Source organism: Agelaius tricolor, unplaced genomic scaffold (genome assembly GCF_023055355.1).
Source record: "Agelaius tricolor isolate 1412-34295 unplaced genomic scaffold, bAgeTri1.0.p SCAF_10, whole genome shotgun sequence".
Lineage (NCBI taxonomy): Eukaryota > Metazoa > Chordata > Aves > Passeriformes > Icteridae > Agelaius > Agelaius tricolor.
This window is the reverse complement of record NW_027269270.1, coordinates 11,547,982-11,563,211: the sequence shown is the minus strand read 5'-3', so window position 1 is coordinate 11,563,211 and position 15,230 is coordinate 11,547,982. Positions and strand designations below refer to the sequence as shown.

The 15,230-nt window shown below is 46.3% G+C and overlaps 2 protein-coding genes across 19 annotated transcripts in view; one reads left to right on the top strand and one right to left on the bottom strand.

Moving 5' to 3' along the window:
* ABI2 (abl interactor 2) overlaps positions 1 to 6,901 on the top strand; it is a 65,606-nt gene extending 58,705 nt beyond the window's left edge. For all 18 annotated transcript variants that reach the window (XM_071434764.1, XM_071434762.1, XM_071434763.1 and 15 more), the window contains one exon: positions 789 to 6,901. In XM_071434764.1, the coding sequence (XP_071290865.1) occupies positions 789 to 964 (176 nt within the window). In that variant the 3' untranslated portion in view covers positions 965 to 6,901. The remainder of the gene's footprint in view (positions 1 to 788) is intronic.
* A 625-nt stretch (positions 6,902 to 7,526) lies between these two features.
* RAPH1 (Ras association (RalGDS/AF-6) and pleckstrin homology domains 1) overlaps positions 7,527 to 15,230 on the bottom strand; it is a 79,457-nt gene continuing 71,753 nt past the window's right edge. The window contains 1 exon segment of the mRNA XM_071434747.1: positions 7,527 to 15,229. Within this exon segment, the coding sequence (XP_071290848.1) occupies positions 13,573 to 15,229 (1,657 nt within the window). The 3' untranslated portion in view covers positions 7,527 to 13,572.

Genomic DNA, 15,230 nt, shown 5'->3' with positions numbered 1-15,230 from the left:
CAGAGTCTGGCATAGCTAACTTTCTCTATGAAACACATAATGATAGCACTGAGATTGGAAAAATGTTATCAATTTTATGTCTATTTTCTGGCATTTCAGGACAGTTCTATTTAAAATTTCCAAGTGCTTTGTCCAGTTTCTTTGCCTTTCCTAACAACTTTTGTGCCATCACTAAAATATTCTGCAGCTGTAACAAAAAATGTCCTGATACACTATGTATACATTTCCACCTTCCTTCTTCGTGGCTTCTAACAGGGATTTGCCCACCTTGGTGCTGTGTCCCTGGGAGTGGCTGCTGGATATTGAGATGCATACGACCTTTAGAGATTTAAATGTGGAAGTGGCTAAGGTAGATGGAGGTTTGGGATGTCAGCCTTGGCTCACCCATACTGTGACCTGAAGAGAGCTCTTGGTGCACTCCCTCTTCCATGTTCTCCTGTTCTTTCCTGTGCTGAGATCTGGTTTAGCACACATAGGAATAGTTCTGAGTGGTCATAGCCATGGGGATTCACAACCACCTTGTTGTATTGTTCCACACCAAAAGTCTATCATACAGTTGGACACTTCCTCTGGTGGGTCTGGAAATAGTAAGAATAGGGGAGTTAAAGGAGTCCTGGCTCATGTGCTTCAAAGTGTGAGCTTGTACAAAAGGGGGTGGAAGAAACTATCTGTCTCAGCAGGTTGTTCGGCACGCACACACGTGAGGCAGTGCCTGCCTGAGGGACAGTGACTGCATTTTCCTCCTCCTCCCCTAGCTCTCCTAACACTCACATTCTGTTCTTTCCTAGTGGTGGCAATCTATGACTACACCAAGGACAAGGAAGATGAGCTCTCATTTCAGGAAGGTGCCATCATTTACGTCATCAAGAAAAATGATGATGGCTGGTATGAGGGGGTCATGAATGGAGTGACGGGGCTGTTCCCAGGGAACTATGTGGAATCGATCATGCATTACTCAGAGTGAAGACCAGAGGACAGAACACTGCATTTCCTGCTGCAGGAGCTGTCAGGGCTTCCCAGATCTCCACCAGCCTCTGGGGCCCCATCCAGTGTAACTGAATGAAGGATAATAGTAACAACCACTCTTTTGGGTTTGGTTTGGTTTTTTTTTTTCTTTTTCCCCCTCATGATAAGACAATAGTGATTTGAGTTGTTTGAACAAATGGCTCTTCAGCTGCCAGCAGAGGCTATCCTGAGCTATCTGACTTTGAATTAAGCTGACCCATTCAGATGTAACAAACTTGTTGATTAGCTCATACTTCATTCCAATTCTGACTTCTGACAGGCCTTGGGATTTGTCTCAGGAGTTCTGTGCGCCCTCATGGTACTATACCATTGGAAGCAGTGCCTGGCACTGGGGATGTCCTGGATGCTTGTGGTGAAGGTTACTGGCCAGTGGACATCCCCTGTTTCTACACTACACTCCTGTGCAGCTGGAAGAACAGTCAAGTGCTAGAAAACACTGGGATTTCTACACAGAGACGTTCCTGTAACTGCCTTCCAGATAGCTGGATGCTTCCTTAGCATACACACTTCTGCAGCTGCTCTGCACACGTAGGCTGACCCAGGGCACACAGAGCCAGCTTTCATTCACTCACCTTTCAGTTTAGACAATTCAGATGGCTGCAGCCCAGAGGATCCCCACCCCCATTTCTCATCTTCTGAATGCCACATATTTGTTTTGTGTTCTGCACTGATGTAACTGTGCTCCTCTCCACAGTGAGCTCCTTGCCACGGTTGCTGCCGGTTCAAACAGAACTCACAGATGATGTTGATGGTGAAGGCGAAACAAAGTTTACAGGTCCTCCTGGGGTCTGAGGATTAACTCTAGGGGGTGTGATCTTAGGTTCAAATCTACTCATGCCTGCTTGCACTAGAGAAACTTGCCCCCAACTTTAGTTTTATGCACAATATAATCTTAAAAATCCAATCAGGTATTGTAAATTGGCTATTTTGTACTTGACAACTAGATTTGCATATGTACTGTGAGAGCCCTGTGCAGAGGCAGGACAAACGGCAATTGTCGTCTTCATGTCTGTTGCCAAAATCTCTTCAGTGGAAGCAAAAAGGGCTGTTGTGTGTACTGGTTTCCCATGGAAATCCAAGCAGTAACTAGTAGTAGTCCTAGCTCTTCCCCTAGCCCTCTCCATTGTTTATTATAATAGGTATTTTGAGCTGTACTGGTGGCTTGGGGTGGAGTAGTACCAAGTGAAGGCTCTGTAGCCAGCCCCTTGTGATGATACTTGTCTTTCTAATCTAGTCTCAGTTAACAATTCTGCTCAGTGATTGTACACAGCAGATCACTGTAAGTGATTGGTTATACTCATCTGCCCTTAGGAACATCTAAATGTTACCTGTGGGTAAATATCATCCATTAACTAATTACATTTCCTTTTAAGTCTTGTTAGCCTGCAAATTGAGAGCCTCCTGGGCAAGGGCATCTTTAGACTGTCACCTGGCCAAGTTCTGGTACCAAGCTGGTACCAAGAGTAGCTTGTCCAAGGTGAGACAGTACTGCAGCTGGAGAGGCTGGTGTTAAAAAAGAGCAGTGCACAGGAGAGCAGGGCTGGATGTGTGATGGCACTGGCACAAGTACAGGTAACTGACCCAGCCCCTTGCTTGGTAGTTAGTGTAGTATCAGCATGGAGGTGCAGATTTGGTGCCAGCCTGGGCAGGGAGGTGCCATAGCTGCTCAGAGGGCAAGAGGAACAAACAAATAGGTGTGTTTGTAGGCCATGGAGGAATGTGATCAACTGCTGTGAGCTTGTGGAACTCCTGTGACAGTGCACCAGAAACTGGCTTGGTTAAAGTCTGCAGGAAGGACAACTTTGAAGAAACTTGTGTGCAGATAAAAGTTACTTTTTCCCTTGCTAATCCACATTGTCTTCTTTCTGGAAGCTGACAGCATTGTTTGGGCTGAGTGCCAGAAAAGATACCCTTCAAGCCTTTTACTCTCTGAAAAGTTTTCTTGCAGCAAGAGAAGCAGCCACGTTCAGTTCCCTCAGCCCATCATTTCTGTGGAAGCAAGTCCAGAACCACTGGTTGTGCAGGCACTGGAATAACTGTTTCTAGTGTCATTGGGCAGGTCTAAGCTTTTGGCACAGGGAGGTGGTGCTTCTAGCAAAGATGATTGAACAGCAGCATTCACAAGCCTTTGGTGCTTACAGGGCAGCTGTGTTTTCCAGGAGTATCAGAGGTTTCCTGGCTTCTCTTGCCTTGGATATGTTTGTGGCAAAAACTGAGCCCACAGTGCTCAAATGCATTGTTAGGGCAGCTTAATGATTTCTTAAGTGAGAGCTGAACCTCTGCCCGTGTACCCAAGCTGCAGCTGGCAGGTCACACTTTAGTGAAACATGTCTTAACCCAGTTTGAGCAAGAGCTGGTGCTTGAACACTTCTGGCAGGTGGGTGGGGTAGTGTGTGCTCCCACTGTGTGTGATGCTTTCTCTTCAGTCAGCTGGTTTTTCCTCTTGCAAGCTCTCTGTGTTGTGAGAGCAGAGCAGTGTGAGATGAACGCTTGCAGAGCACAGAAGATGAGGCTACAAAACTCTTAGTGATTCCACTTTCAGGCCAGCTGTGTGACAGCTCCTGAAGAACTGGCTTTGGTCTGATGGGCCAGGGGTTATTTTGGTCCCTGCTGATAGAACATGGAATTGTTTATCCTGCAAGAACTGCTGTGGATGGAATTTCTGGGTCACCTCCTGCTGGTTTTATGCTTTATTATACAGTACTAATGTAAAGAAATTTGTTGAGTTTTATGCATATTTTTATTTTGTACAGATTTTAATTCTTTTGCTTGTTTGGGGATGATGTGATGTAATGGTCATAGACCAGGCCAAGGTAAACAGGCTTTGTATATTAATGTTACATAGATTGCATGCTAGTAAAGTCAGTGAGGGTTGTGTTTCCAGTTTTGTCCCTTGTACTTCTCCTTGTCCAAAACCTTCTCTTCCCCACCCCTTTTTAATTTACAGGTTTACTTTAAAAGGGGGTGGCAAATGGGGGGCTGGGGGAGAAACACCTCAGTATTTTAAATAAGGTGCACAACATCTCTTCACTGCTGAGTTTTGCTGCCACAGCTCATGGTGTTTTGCATCACAGGCTGTTGAAACGGGAGTGTGCACGCATGAGAGGTGGGAGAAGGAGACACTCCAGCATAGCCCAAAGAGTGCTGAATGGCCAAAATGTAGATGTTTCTCCCTTTGTGAGAACTGCCTTAGCCCAGCCAGCTGTTTTCATTGTGCACAGAAATTGTTCAGCATCCTCTAGTGGTGTGTTTTGCCTTGGTTTACTGTGTATCAAAGGTTTCTTCCTTCCTCTTGGCACCAGGGACAAAGCTATTAACTACAGCTGCCTCTCTGTCATGCGCCTGATGAGAGGAAGTCTGACTGAGTCTGTCCCCATCTAGTGCTGAAGCAGGTTCATTTTGGTGCCTTCATTCCAGCCAAAGAGAGAGAGCTGAGGCTGCATGTGTCTGACCAGTTCTCTCCCCTCTTTTTCCCCTTCCCCTCAGCTGTTGCAGCAGAGGGCTGAGAGGGGCAGGAGGGGTGACCAGCAAATTCTATGCCTGAGTGTCCTGAGGGCGTGTCCACGTGCAGTGGCTGGAGTAGGCACCAGAGAACTGCAGCAATGCTGGATCACTTGATGGTCTGACTGGTTAGACACAGACACACAGAGGCACTGAAGAGCCACAGCTCTCACTGCAGGGCAAGAGGTGTGGCTTGGCCCTGAGGTAGATGACAGCTTGGTGTGTGTTACCAGGAGGCTGACCATGTTCCTGGAATTCAGCTTATCCTTGCAGATAGTTGAGTTGGATGTCATAAGAGTGTCTGGAGATGTCTGCTGGTGTGAACCACAGGTCCTGTGGTGTGTGGCTGGGTGGCTTACCGTGGATGCCAGAAAGGCTTAGACCCAGCTAGTTCTTGCTAGAGCAGTTTGTTCTCCTTTCACAGCTGCTGGGCATTTTCTTTTCTTGCTGCTGAGGGTTCTTGGTGACAGCCAAAGTTGACAGTGGCAGTAATGCAGCTTCTGAAAAGTGCCACTTTTACCTGGGGTGTTTCAGTTGATCATGAAAAGAAAGCAAGGAAGCAGCAGGACTGAGGAGCCTTTTCCAGCAGAGGGTGTGTGGACTGCCTGCCTGCTGTGGATGTGCACATGGTTGACTAGAGGTGGAAAAGGACTCTGCACTGATCCTGTTGCGCTTCTGTGGTGCCTCCCACCGGTGCTTGATGGTGACTTAATACTGTCCTCTCCCTAGCAACTTCCACTACTTCCTAACAGATGCTGTGGATGCACCTCTCTGCTGGAAACAAGCCTGCTTTTTTATTAGTTATGTCTGTGAGTTTCAGGCATAGAGCAAAATTTCCATGTTTTCTTTTCTGGAAAGGATGGAACTTTATGTGGTTTAGTAAACTGGGAGCATTTGCAGAGCTTCTCCTCCCAGAGGTGCAATAGGACATTTTGTATAACAGGTGACATCTGTATTCTCTGCAGGTCCTTTTTGGAAGCTGCTTAGAGGATGCTGTTAGACTGTGGTGCTGTGGCTTTACTAAGAGCAGTAGTTAGATTCAGAATATGGAGAGTCACTGGTGAAGGCACTGCAGCATTTCAGGCAGTATTACAAACCCCATGCAGAGACTTCAGGACCTGTGTTGGCAACCGTGGCAGTAGAAAAGGTACAACACTGTTGCATTCACTAAGGCAAGTACTTACAACACTAAACTCTAGGGAAGGTGGTGGTGGAAACCAAGTACCAGCAGGATCCTGGGCTACGGCTTCTGGGGTGCCAGTTACAAGAATTTACCGTGCTTACAGGTGTATTCACCCTCCCCAGTTTCTGGCATCTCCCAGTATTTGGCACGGCTGCATTTTGTGGATAAAATGGTTATTACACAGAGGTCAGAACAGTACAAGAAGGGAACAATGTGTGGTTTGTGTTGGGGATTTTCCCCCCACAGTAGCTGAAGTCAATGTGCAGTAACAGTCCTATTTACCTACTTCTGATGTTAAAACTTTAAGCATAGTGAGACCCCCACCTCATATCCACGGGGACATGCTGAAAGCTTGATGCAGCCACAGTCTGAAAACTGCTGTTAAAAAGAGTAATTCACAGATCATGGTGTTCTGCTACTTTCATTTGGAAAAAACCCCACCCATGTGTTTTGTGTAATCTTCAGCCAATGGAGGAAGAGGTTTGGGGGTTTTTTTCGTACTCTAAATGTACTAACTTTATTAGCACCTGTGCTTATTACAAGACATATTTCAAGACAGTGATGGCAGCAGGGGCCTGCTGTCCAGAGGTAAGCCTACACCCAGGACCCTGCTGAACACAGACATGGGGACCCTGCTGAAATGGGTGCAGTACATTTATTCCAGTTTCTCTTTACACCTCTGAAGAATCCTACAACTATTGACGAATAGGAAGAGCTATGTACAAATTTATTTCCATTACAGCGCCTCTGTAAGTGCTGACATGTCCGAGATTTTTTTGTAAAGAACAAGTGCTTCTTTTCACATTTGAAAAAGTGTCTTTTGCAACTTGCATGGACAAGTAGTTTCTATGAATTCTCTGGAGATGTCAGTGTCTAACATGGATTTTGTCCATGCACTTTTTTCTGAAAGCAGATACCCCCCTTTGGTTTGCAGTTGGAGCAGCACGCTCTGCTTTTGCTTTTGGCACTGCTGCTGCAGTGGATGGATGCAGAGCCCACTGTAAATGACCAAGCCCACAGGACTCTGGGGAGCTGTATGCCGCCAGTAACGTTTAGTGTGTGTGCCATTTGAACCACCTTCCAGTGAGTGCAAAACCCAATTTTTAAATTTTTTTAATTGTACTTGGAATTAATTGTTGCTGTGTACTAAACCCTCTTGTTATGAGCCCTAAATAAAAAGAACAAAGCACACCTCATGTGTTCTGTGAGCGTGCCACAGCGTGTCACATTTCTTGCCTTTGGCTCCACACTTCAAAGCACCAGGGCCAGGGATCGTGGCTTGTGCGTGCAGGAGCCTGTCCCCGAGGCTCTCTGAGCACAGCTCTGCCCACAGCAAAGGTACAAACCTTGGCAACTGCTGCCTTCAGCAGCTCCTCGCCCTCTGTGGGACTGCCCCTTGCCTGCACTCACTACAGTCATTCTCAAACCTCTGCTGCTGAGGCTGAGAGCATTTCCCAGGCAGGTTCCCACAGCAGCACTTACCAGCCAGCAGCTGTTCCATGTGAGCTGAGCTGGCCAGCGCTCTGCAAGGCCGAGCAAGGAGCAGATGGGCAAGGGGAGCCTTCCCACGGGCTCCAGTTCAGCCCTGTAACTGGTGTGCAGCGCCTGGCTGCTCCAGCCAGCTCTGAGCCAGCGGAAAGAACTGTGCAAACGAACAGCAGCAGTTTCCTTGGGAGTGTGCACAGGAATGGCATACAGCTGTGGGCCATCACCTACCTGACTCGCACCGAGAGGAACCACTGGTGACCTGAAAACACAATGTGGGTCTGAGCTCATGAAAAAGGAAAATTGCAAAACACAGGATTAAAACAGAGTATTAAATTTAACTACATCTTTATTGAATTGTGCATATTCCATTGTATAATGATCTATATTGGGTACTCTATAATGTAGTATTTTTTTTGTCCTCTCTCATGCTTAAAAAAGTATATTTATACATATATTTATATATATTTATAATATGGCAAAGCTCCCCCCAACCTGACACTATCAGTCTAAAAGAGCTTTGATTTTTTTTTTTTTTTCCTGTTTGGAAAGGGAAGAAGAGGGGAAGCAATCCCATTGAAGGATAAAATGTGCAATTTTCTTTTTAAAGCAGTAAACATGAATGTATTTACAGCACTCAGCACAAGTTTGCTGCACAGACAAATCATCATTGCAATGACACTTCTTACACTTGCATCTCCAGTATTATACAGAATATTCCCAGTGACTGGTAACAATTAGTGTAAGCTATAAACAAAACTGCTGCTCCAGTTCATTTCTGGTCCACTGCAGTCCACTAGGAGGCCTAAGATTTCCAATTAAAACTCATGACAAAACATTTAGTTTTTCTTTTAGAAGTACAAGCATTATTGTGCTGCACCAAATCAGCCAGCAGGGTGCCATGGGCACAGCTTTGTTTGCTAAACTGTCCTTGACAAGTGTGTACCCAGTTCCCAGTGTTGGTTAAAGGCAAGGGACACACAACGTCTAAGAGTGGCACCCTGTTGTCTCACCAGACATGTGCTAGAGATCAGCAGTATGAGACCCCCGGCAACAAGAGACTGGTGTACACACATCTGCATACCTGGAATTTAGCTCAGAATGCATCTTTGGCATCTTGGGAAAGCTGGAAAGAAATTATTTTCCACTGTAACAACCGGTAGAGTTCCAAAATCTCCTAAAAGACAAGCTGCCTTCAAGCATTTAAATAAGGGGGTGTAGTGTCCACAATCTGTTACTGAAGGTCCTTCTCATTCATTTCTACAGCACTAGTTCCTGTTCCTTCAAGTCTTCTACCTTCTCTACCTCCCCTTTACCCAAGATCCATCTGCTGAGCAGAGAGCTCACGGAGTCCCTGCCCCACCGACTGCCTCAGAGCACCAAATGGCCATCACCCAAGTCACTGTTTTCCCCGTGGTTGGTTAGTAGCAATTAGAGTAATTAGCGGGCGTTTTTCATCTCGCTTGCAGTTTAGTGTCTTAAAACTTCTCACAACTAGACCAAGCCTGTGTCAGTATTAGTGAGTGCTGCCCCTGCAACAAAACCCTGATGGTTTGTTTGTTTTTTTGCCCCTTCATGGGTATTTTTTAATTCAAGGACAGAAAATTCAGAAAGGAAAATTACTCAGCTTAGAGAAACTCAGAATTCCAAAATAAAGCTTAAAACCCCATCAGCATGTGGCAAAAAAAATCCAAGAGAAACTATCCCTTATAGTGTTAAAATCCTCTCTGGTTTGCAGTCTGTCCCAGTGGTGCAAGGGAATAAATGCAGAGCTCAACACCAAGTGCCACAAATGGGCCCCAAAGTAGTAAGACTCACCTGCAGCTGAGGAGCACTGTGTGACTGAGTACGTAATCTACACCTTAGTAATGCTATAAGGAAAAAAACCCCAGCAACCAACCAAGTTCCCATGTTCTGGCTTCATCCTCACTACCTTCTGCCAGGAATTCATACTGCTTTTCTGGAGTGCAACTGATTTTAACATGACACTAGTTGAAATAATACTCATATTAGGACCCACTTATAATCTTATTTGGAATATGAAACAAATTTACCTGCGATAGTACCACTGTAGCAAAACAATTTGGTTCTATGCTGTTTTCTGTAAAAAGCAGAAAATTTCTTTTTGCCCTTCTGCTGTTGAAATGGCACTTTTGGTTCCTTAAACTGTGGAAAAAAAAATTTAAGTGAGAGGAAGACTGGCCACACATTATCTCTGAGCTGATATGATTTATCTGGTTGCCTAAGGGCACAGGAAGAAGGAGTTAGAAAACCTATAAATGTGCAAGCCCAGAACAGTAAATGCTAAAATGCACTTGTTGAAAAAACTGCTTCCTCTCCCCTCAGACCTGAAACCAAACAATCCAGGTACCAGCACTTTGTTTCCCTGATGTGTCCCTCACTGTTGCCCTGCAGACAAGTGCAGAGTAAGCTCAGGAGAGGAGCTCTTTGGCTTTGAGGTCATCACCAAGTCAGAGCAGTCAGGGGTGGTTTGCCACAGGAGGAAACCACTGCGCAGGGTGAAGCAGGAAACTTCCTCTTCCATAGAAAATAAGAGAATGATTCAAACACTTGTGCCTAACTTCCTCTCCCAGCTACAGATGTTAAAAGACTAACGGCCCCAAGCATGGCCACCTGAAACATGTTACCTATGGTTTGTTTAGAACCTGTGGTTTCTTTTAGTTTTAAAAGTAACTTCTCATCTAAGCTTAGTGCTGCTAGAAGAGCCTGATTTTCCCTTTCAAAGCAACTCCCCAGCACCTGAATGGTGATGTAAGCATCTGAGAATAGCTCCCTGCTTTCTACACCTGGGCTGTGGGCACAGACGAGTGGTTCTGCTACTCAGAGGTGGATGCTACGCTGCAGGGCAGAGGGGAAATGAAGACTGAATGTGGAAAAGATTAACGAACACAGCTGAGCCCTTTCAGGTGCCCTTGCAGCATCAGGGTCCTCTGACAGCCACCTTAACAAGTGGCCACCCTGTGCTCTGCCTCATGAAATGCAACTGCAGCTGTACCCTCTGTGTATTTTGAGATCAAAGCACTTTTGTGTCTGGAGTATGAACACTCAGCCTTCACATGCCCATTTTAAAACTGCCAAAAGTATTACTGCCCATATTTGTAGCAGGAAGCCTCTTCCTGGGTGTCTGAAATCCAGCCCCTTAATTTTCTGATTTAATAAATATTATGGTGCAATTATGAGATGACTGCACATGGGGGAAAAACAACTTACTTGCAAAATAAGGTGTAAATATTCACTGTCACAAAATCAGTAAATATACTGGAAAAGCAAGTTACAGTGGGGGGTAACTCATAACCTGAAAAGGCAATCAGGTTGTCTGAAGCACACTGTAGCCAAATTTCCATGCTCAGCTGAGAGAAAGCAAGCAGCAGCCACTCACTGGATCACCACTGCCTTAGGAAGGAAACTCTAACTAGAAGGAATACAGGGCGCCACCTTTGCTGATATTCATTCTTTTTGCTGCAGACTTCAGAGTTGCACAACTGTCTCCCAGCAAGCTGTGGGCAGCCTGCAGCCTGCATGGATTAATTGTCTAGGGAGAGATACCAGGGAAATAAATGTGGGCACAAAAAAACGAGAACAAAGCTGAAATGCCTCTGAAGAAATTGCACTCAGAACATTGATGTGCCAAGTCCAAAGCTCAGAGGTACCCGCACTGAATGAGCTACAGTAAAAGGGCTGGAAGTGACACACACCAGTAAGGCTGCCTTGGGAAAGGAAAAGCAGATGGGGCAAGCAGAATTCCCTGACTGCTCTCACCTGGGAGCACATGTTGCCAGGAGCAGGAGAATGTGCCCCCCTCCCCATCATGGCTAAGGGCGCAGCAGTTACAGCCGTAGCGAGCACCTTTTGCCCTCTGCTGTGTCTGAGCCCCAGGAGCTGCGCACAGCACACAGCAGCAGGAGGGGCAACGTGAAAATTACAGCACCCATGAACTGCAGTATAGCTTAACAACCCTCCTGTGAAGTTGTTAGTCACCAGCTACACTGAGCATGCTTAAAATAACAATGCAAATGCTTTTAAGGACACTTTGTAAGCACAAAAATAGTAGAAACAAAACTTGGTGAACAATTTGAAAGATACAAAAAAGTGCCTTTCCATAGCAGTGCTTTAAAAATGCACATAATGGTATATACTCTTATTGCTCAAAAAATCTAGTCTGAAATATTAAAACAATTTCCAGAGGTGCTGAAACAGATTTTAAAAAAATCATATGAAACAGTTCAGCAGAGACAGCACCACTAATTTTTCTCTTTTCACGATGCACCTATTTAAAACTATATAGTTATAGATGTGTAATTTTCCACCTCAAATTAGCAAAACTTTTTTTCCTATTCATAAAATATTCACAAAGACATTTATTTCATTCTTTGGACTTAAAAAAAAAAAAGTTATTAAAAAAAAGGGAATGGGGGACACTGTCACAATATTTCTTAAATGTATCATCCTGAATTACTTTAATGAAAGATTAGTTTTATTGGTTTTACACATGTGAAGATACTGCCAGGTCAAGCTGCTGTCTTTGTTTCATTCTTTGGGAAAAAGAAAGCATTTAAAGTTTGTTTTTGGATAAAAAGTAGGCAAACAGTGAAATTATTTGCCCTATGAGTCTGTTGATACTATGTATTGACAATATCCCCATGCTGACAAGGGAAGCTGTAACAGCTGAAGATGGGGGTAGTTACAGTCCAAGTATTTTAGTTGTTTTACAAAGGCTGTGTCCCACCACTCTGCAAGGAATGTGCAGTGATACATAAGACCACTTACACTACCTTATCACAAGGTCTGAGTATGTGGGTAAAACTGTACAATCAAGCTACTGAAGTAGCTACTGAAGAAAAAGGACTGTCATTCATGCTTGATGTGGTGACCGATTGTAAATCGGTGACTAACAAAAACCAAGCAAACCAATAGTCTACTTTCTCATCATATGGGCCCTTAGATGAAATTCTTAGCAAATGTTATTGCCTCTTTAAGGTTGTTTTTTTCCCAGTCTTCTTCCTTGACAGCTAGAAGTGCAACTTTGTAATACAGGTTAATGCACTGGTCACAGTCTCTGGCAGGTCAAAGAGAGAGAATTCCTACTCTACTTGTCCTGAAATTGCTGCTCCCTTCTCTCTTTCCAGAAGGGAAAGTTTCCTGACAATTTCCAGTCAACGACAACACTTTCTTCACACATTTCCAGACACTTATTTTTGTGAAGACACTACATCTTACCAGGCCCAGAGCAGGTGAGACTGGACGCTGTGCATGCCTGTGTGAGCGCACAGCACTTTCTACAGAAACCTACCTGTTCACTCAGGGTAAGAGTTACACGGACAGCTCACGGATCGGCGTGGGTCAGCCTTGGGGGTTGGCAGGATTTTCAATTGCAGGAGTCCTGGCAGCTTTCAGAAGGGGTTAACACAAATATATTCATCTTGAGCCATAGAAACAGATGATTGAGCCTATTATCAGTTAGAATGCATAATGGTTTGGAATAATATATATTTATCCTACTTAACTGCATGGACAAATAAGTTTGAAATAATTTCTATCAGTGTATATTTTTAAACTATTTGAAAGGAGGGGGAGGCTCTTTATAGTATAAATATATTTCACTCCAGCCCACTATATATAAAATCTATTTCTTTCCTCTGAACATACTCATTTTCAGTAGTATTATGACCAGAATGTTTTGGTATGTTTCAACTGTACTTTTCAATCAATGGACAACATACAGTTACCAGCCGAACACCTCAGCTTTGCAGAATTTACCCACCACAAACTGCTGAGAAGTTTGTGGGTTTGAGTTTTTTATTTCCTTTCTTTAAAGTGCCCCCTACATCTCCATCTTTATGGTAAGATTTGACCAGTTAAGAGTCCGATTCCAGGTAATATACTGACTGAAACAATAAATACGGTTCTACAAAAACATTCTGGTTATCTTCTATAATTGCGACGAAATATATCACAATATATTATATACCTACACTTATTATACATGCACAAACATGTCTCACGTGGACAGACACTACAAAAAAATTATCTCCCTCCCCCTCCCCTAAATGCAGAAAAAGTAAGAAAATGGGGGTTTGGTCCAATCCATAAGGAGGGTAAAAGAAATTGAAAGAATGAAGCCAACACCTCTCTACCCACTTTTCCCAATAAAGTATCAACATCCCTATGCCCCCATCTTTCTTAACCTAGCCATGAAAGGGGAATGTCTTTACATTTAGCCATAGCTGCAGTTTGAGATCACCTCTTTTAATGGGGCTGTCATCCACATCCCCACATCCTCTCCACGTGCATGGGATCATGGGCTGGCCGATCACAGCAGCCCACAAGTCATGGAGAGCACTGGATCTGGGGACTGACTACCAGTCCCGTGACAGCTTGGTGTTCTGATCCCTTTTGGGGGGCGTGGGGGGCGGCCCCCTCCGTAATGTTGCATAGCCAGATATATGACTGCCCCCAAAGCTGCTGGTCTTCTGCTGGTCAGCCAGCAGCTCTGGCGGTGGCGGAGGCAGGGCCATGTCGTCCATGGTGGCCGTGGGCTCCGTTCTGGACACGCGCGCAGAGGAGAGCGAGCCGTGCCGGGTGATGGATTTCCGCTGCAGCGTCCGGTTGAGGTCTGCCAGGAATCCCGGCTGAACGCTAAGGCTGGACTTGGGTGAGGTGGGCACTTGTGGGCCAGCTGACCCTGGGGGCTCCGCAACCTCCGCCTGTGTCAGTCGGGTGCTGTCGTTCCGCTTGGGCCGTGTGGGTGGTGGGGCTTTTTTCACAGATGGTTTTGACCACGCCTGCGGCTGGGGATTTACAACAGCAACTTTTGGGGAGGTGCTGCCTGAAAACACAGATGGAATTTCTACTGGAGGGGGAGGAAGATCTATTTCAGGGGGTGGTGGTGGGAAGTCTGAATCGGATGGTGGTGAAGGGAATTCAACCACAGGTTCCTTTCCAGACACGCTCGTAGCAGAAGCCTTGGCTGGCATCCCCCCTTGTGGAAGGACAATGGGCAGGCTCACACCAGAAAGGTTGAGCTTTCCTGGCTTTGGAGGGGCTGGAGGAGGCGATGACTCCTTGGAAGGAGATCCTGATGGCTCTGGGGAGTGTGCAAACTTGCTGACAAGGCGGTCCACTGAAGGCCTCTTGGACTCATGGTACTCAGCGGAGCTTGTGGACTTGATGCTGGAGTTGCGTTGAGGTGTTGGAGGTGGTTTCTTCCCTCCGGGGCTTGATGTCTTGCCGGCCTTTTTTACCGGAGACCCTGATTTGTCAGGCGGGGGAGAACCTGCAGAGGAAGCTGGGGAAGGAGGTGGAGGAGGAAACACTAAACTGCTCTCTGGTGGAGGAGGGGGGAAATCTGGCGAAGGAGCAGCAGCAGGCTGCCATTTGGGCTTTGCCTTCACTGCTGGAGGCGACTGTGGAGCCACACTCAGTGGAAGGGGTTTCAGAGGCTGGGGCTCAGTGGCAGGTGGCGTGGGAGGAGGAGGGGGGAACTGGCTGACTATCTGCTTCACCACCGATGGCACTGGGGACTGAGGGGACGGAGGAGGCTTTACTGAGAAACTCTGCTGCTTTGGGAATGTTGCAGGGGGAGTGGGGCCAGGAGGGGCCGGGGGCAGAGGAGGCACCTGGGGAGAAGTGACACTTGGTTGTTTCTTTATTGCAAGGGGCAAGGCTGCAGTCACAGGGGGAGTGACATGCGTGACCCCTGGTGATGCTGCCTTCCCGCTAGGCTGAGGGGGCAGAGCTGCCATGACAGGCTTTGGGGGTGCCTGGGGTGGTGGTGGGGCAGGCACAGGAGGAGGCGGTGGTGGCAACGAGGAGGCAACAGCGGCCTGGCTTATATTTGGTTGGACCTGATGTATCTTGGGGGGCGGCGGTGGTGGAGTGAACTGCGGCACGGAGGGGGCACAAGGTGCCGGCTTCAGCTGTGCCATGGCCGAGCCCGGTGTGGGGGGCGGCGGTGGGGGCGGGGGGGGCGGCATGACCCCGTTGGGGGGCACCAGGATCTGAGGCTTTGCCGAGG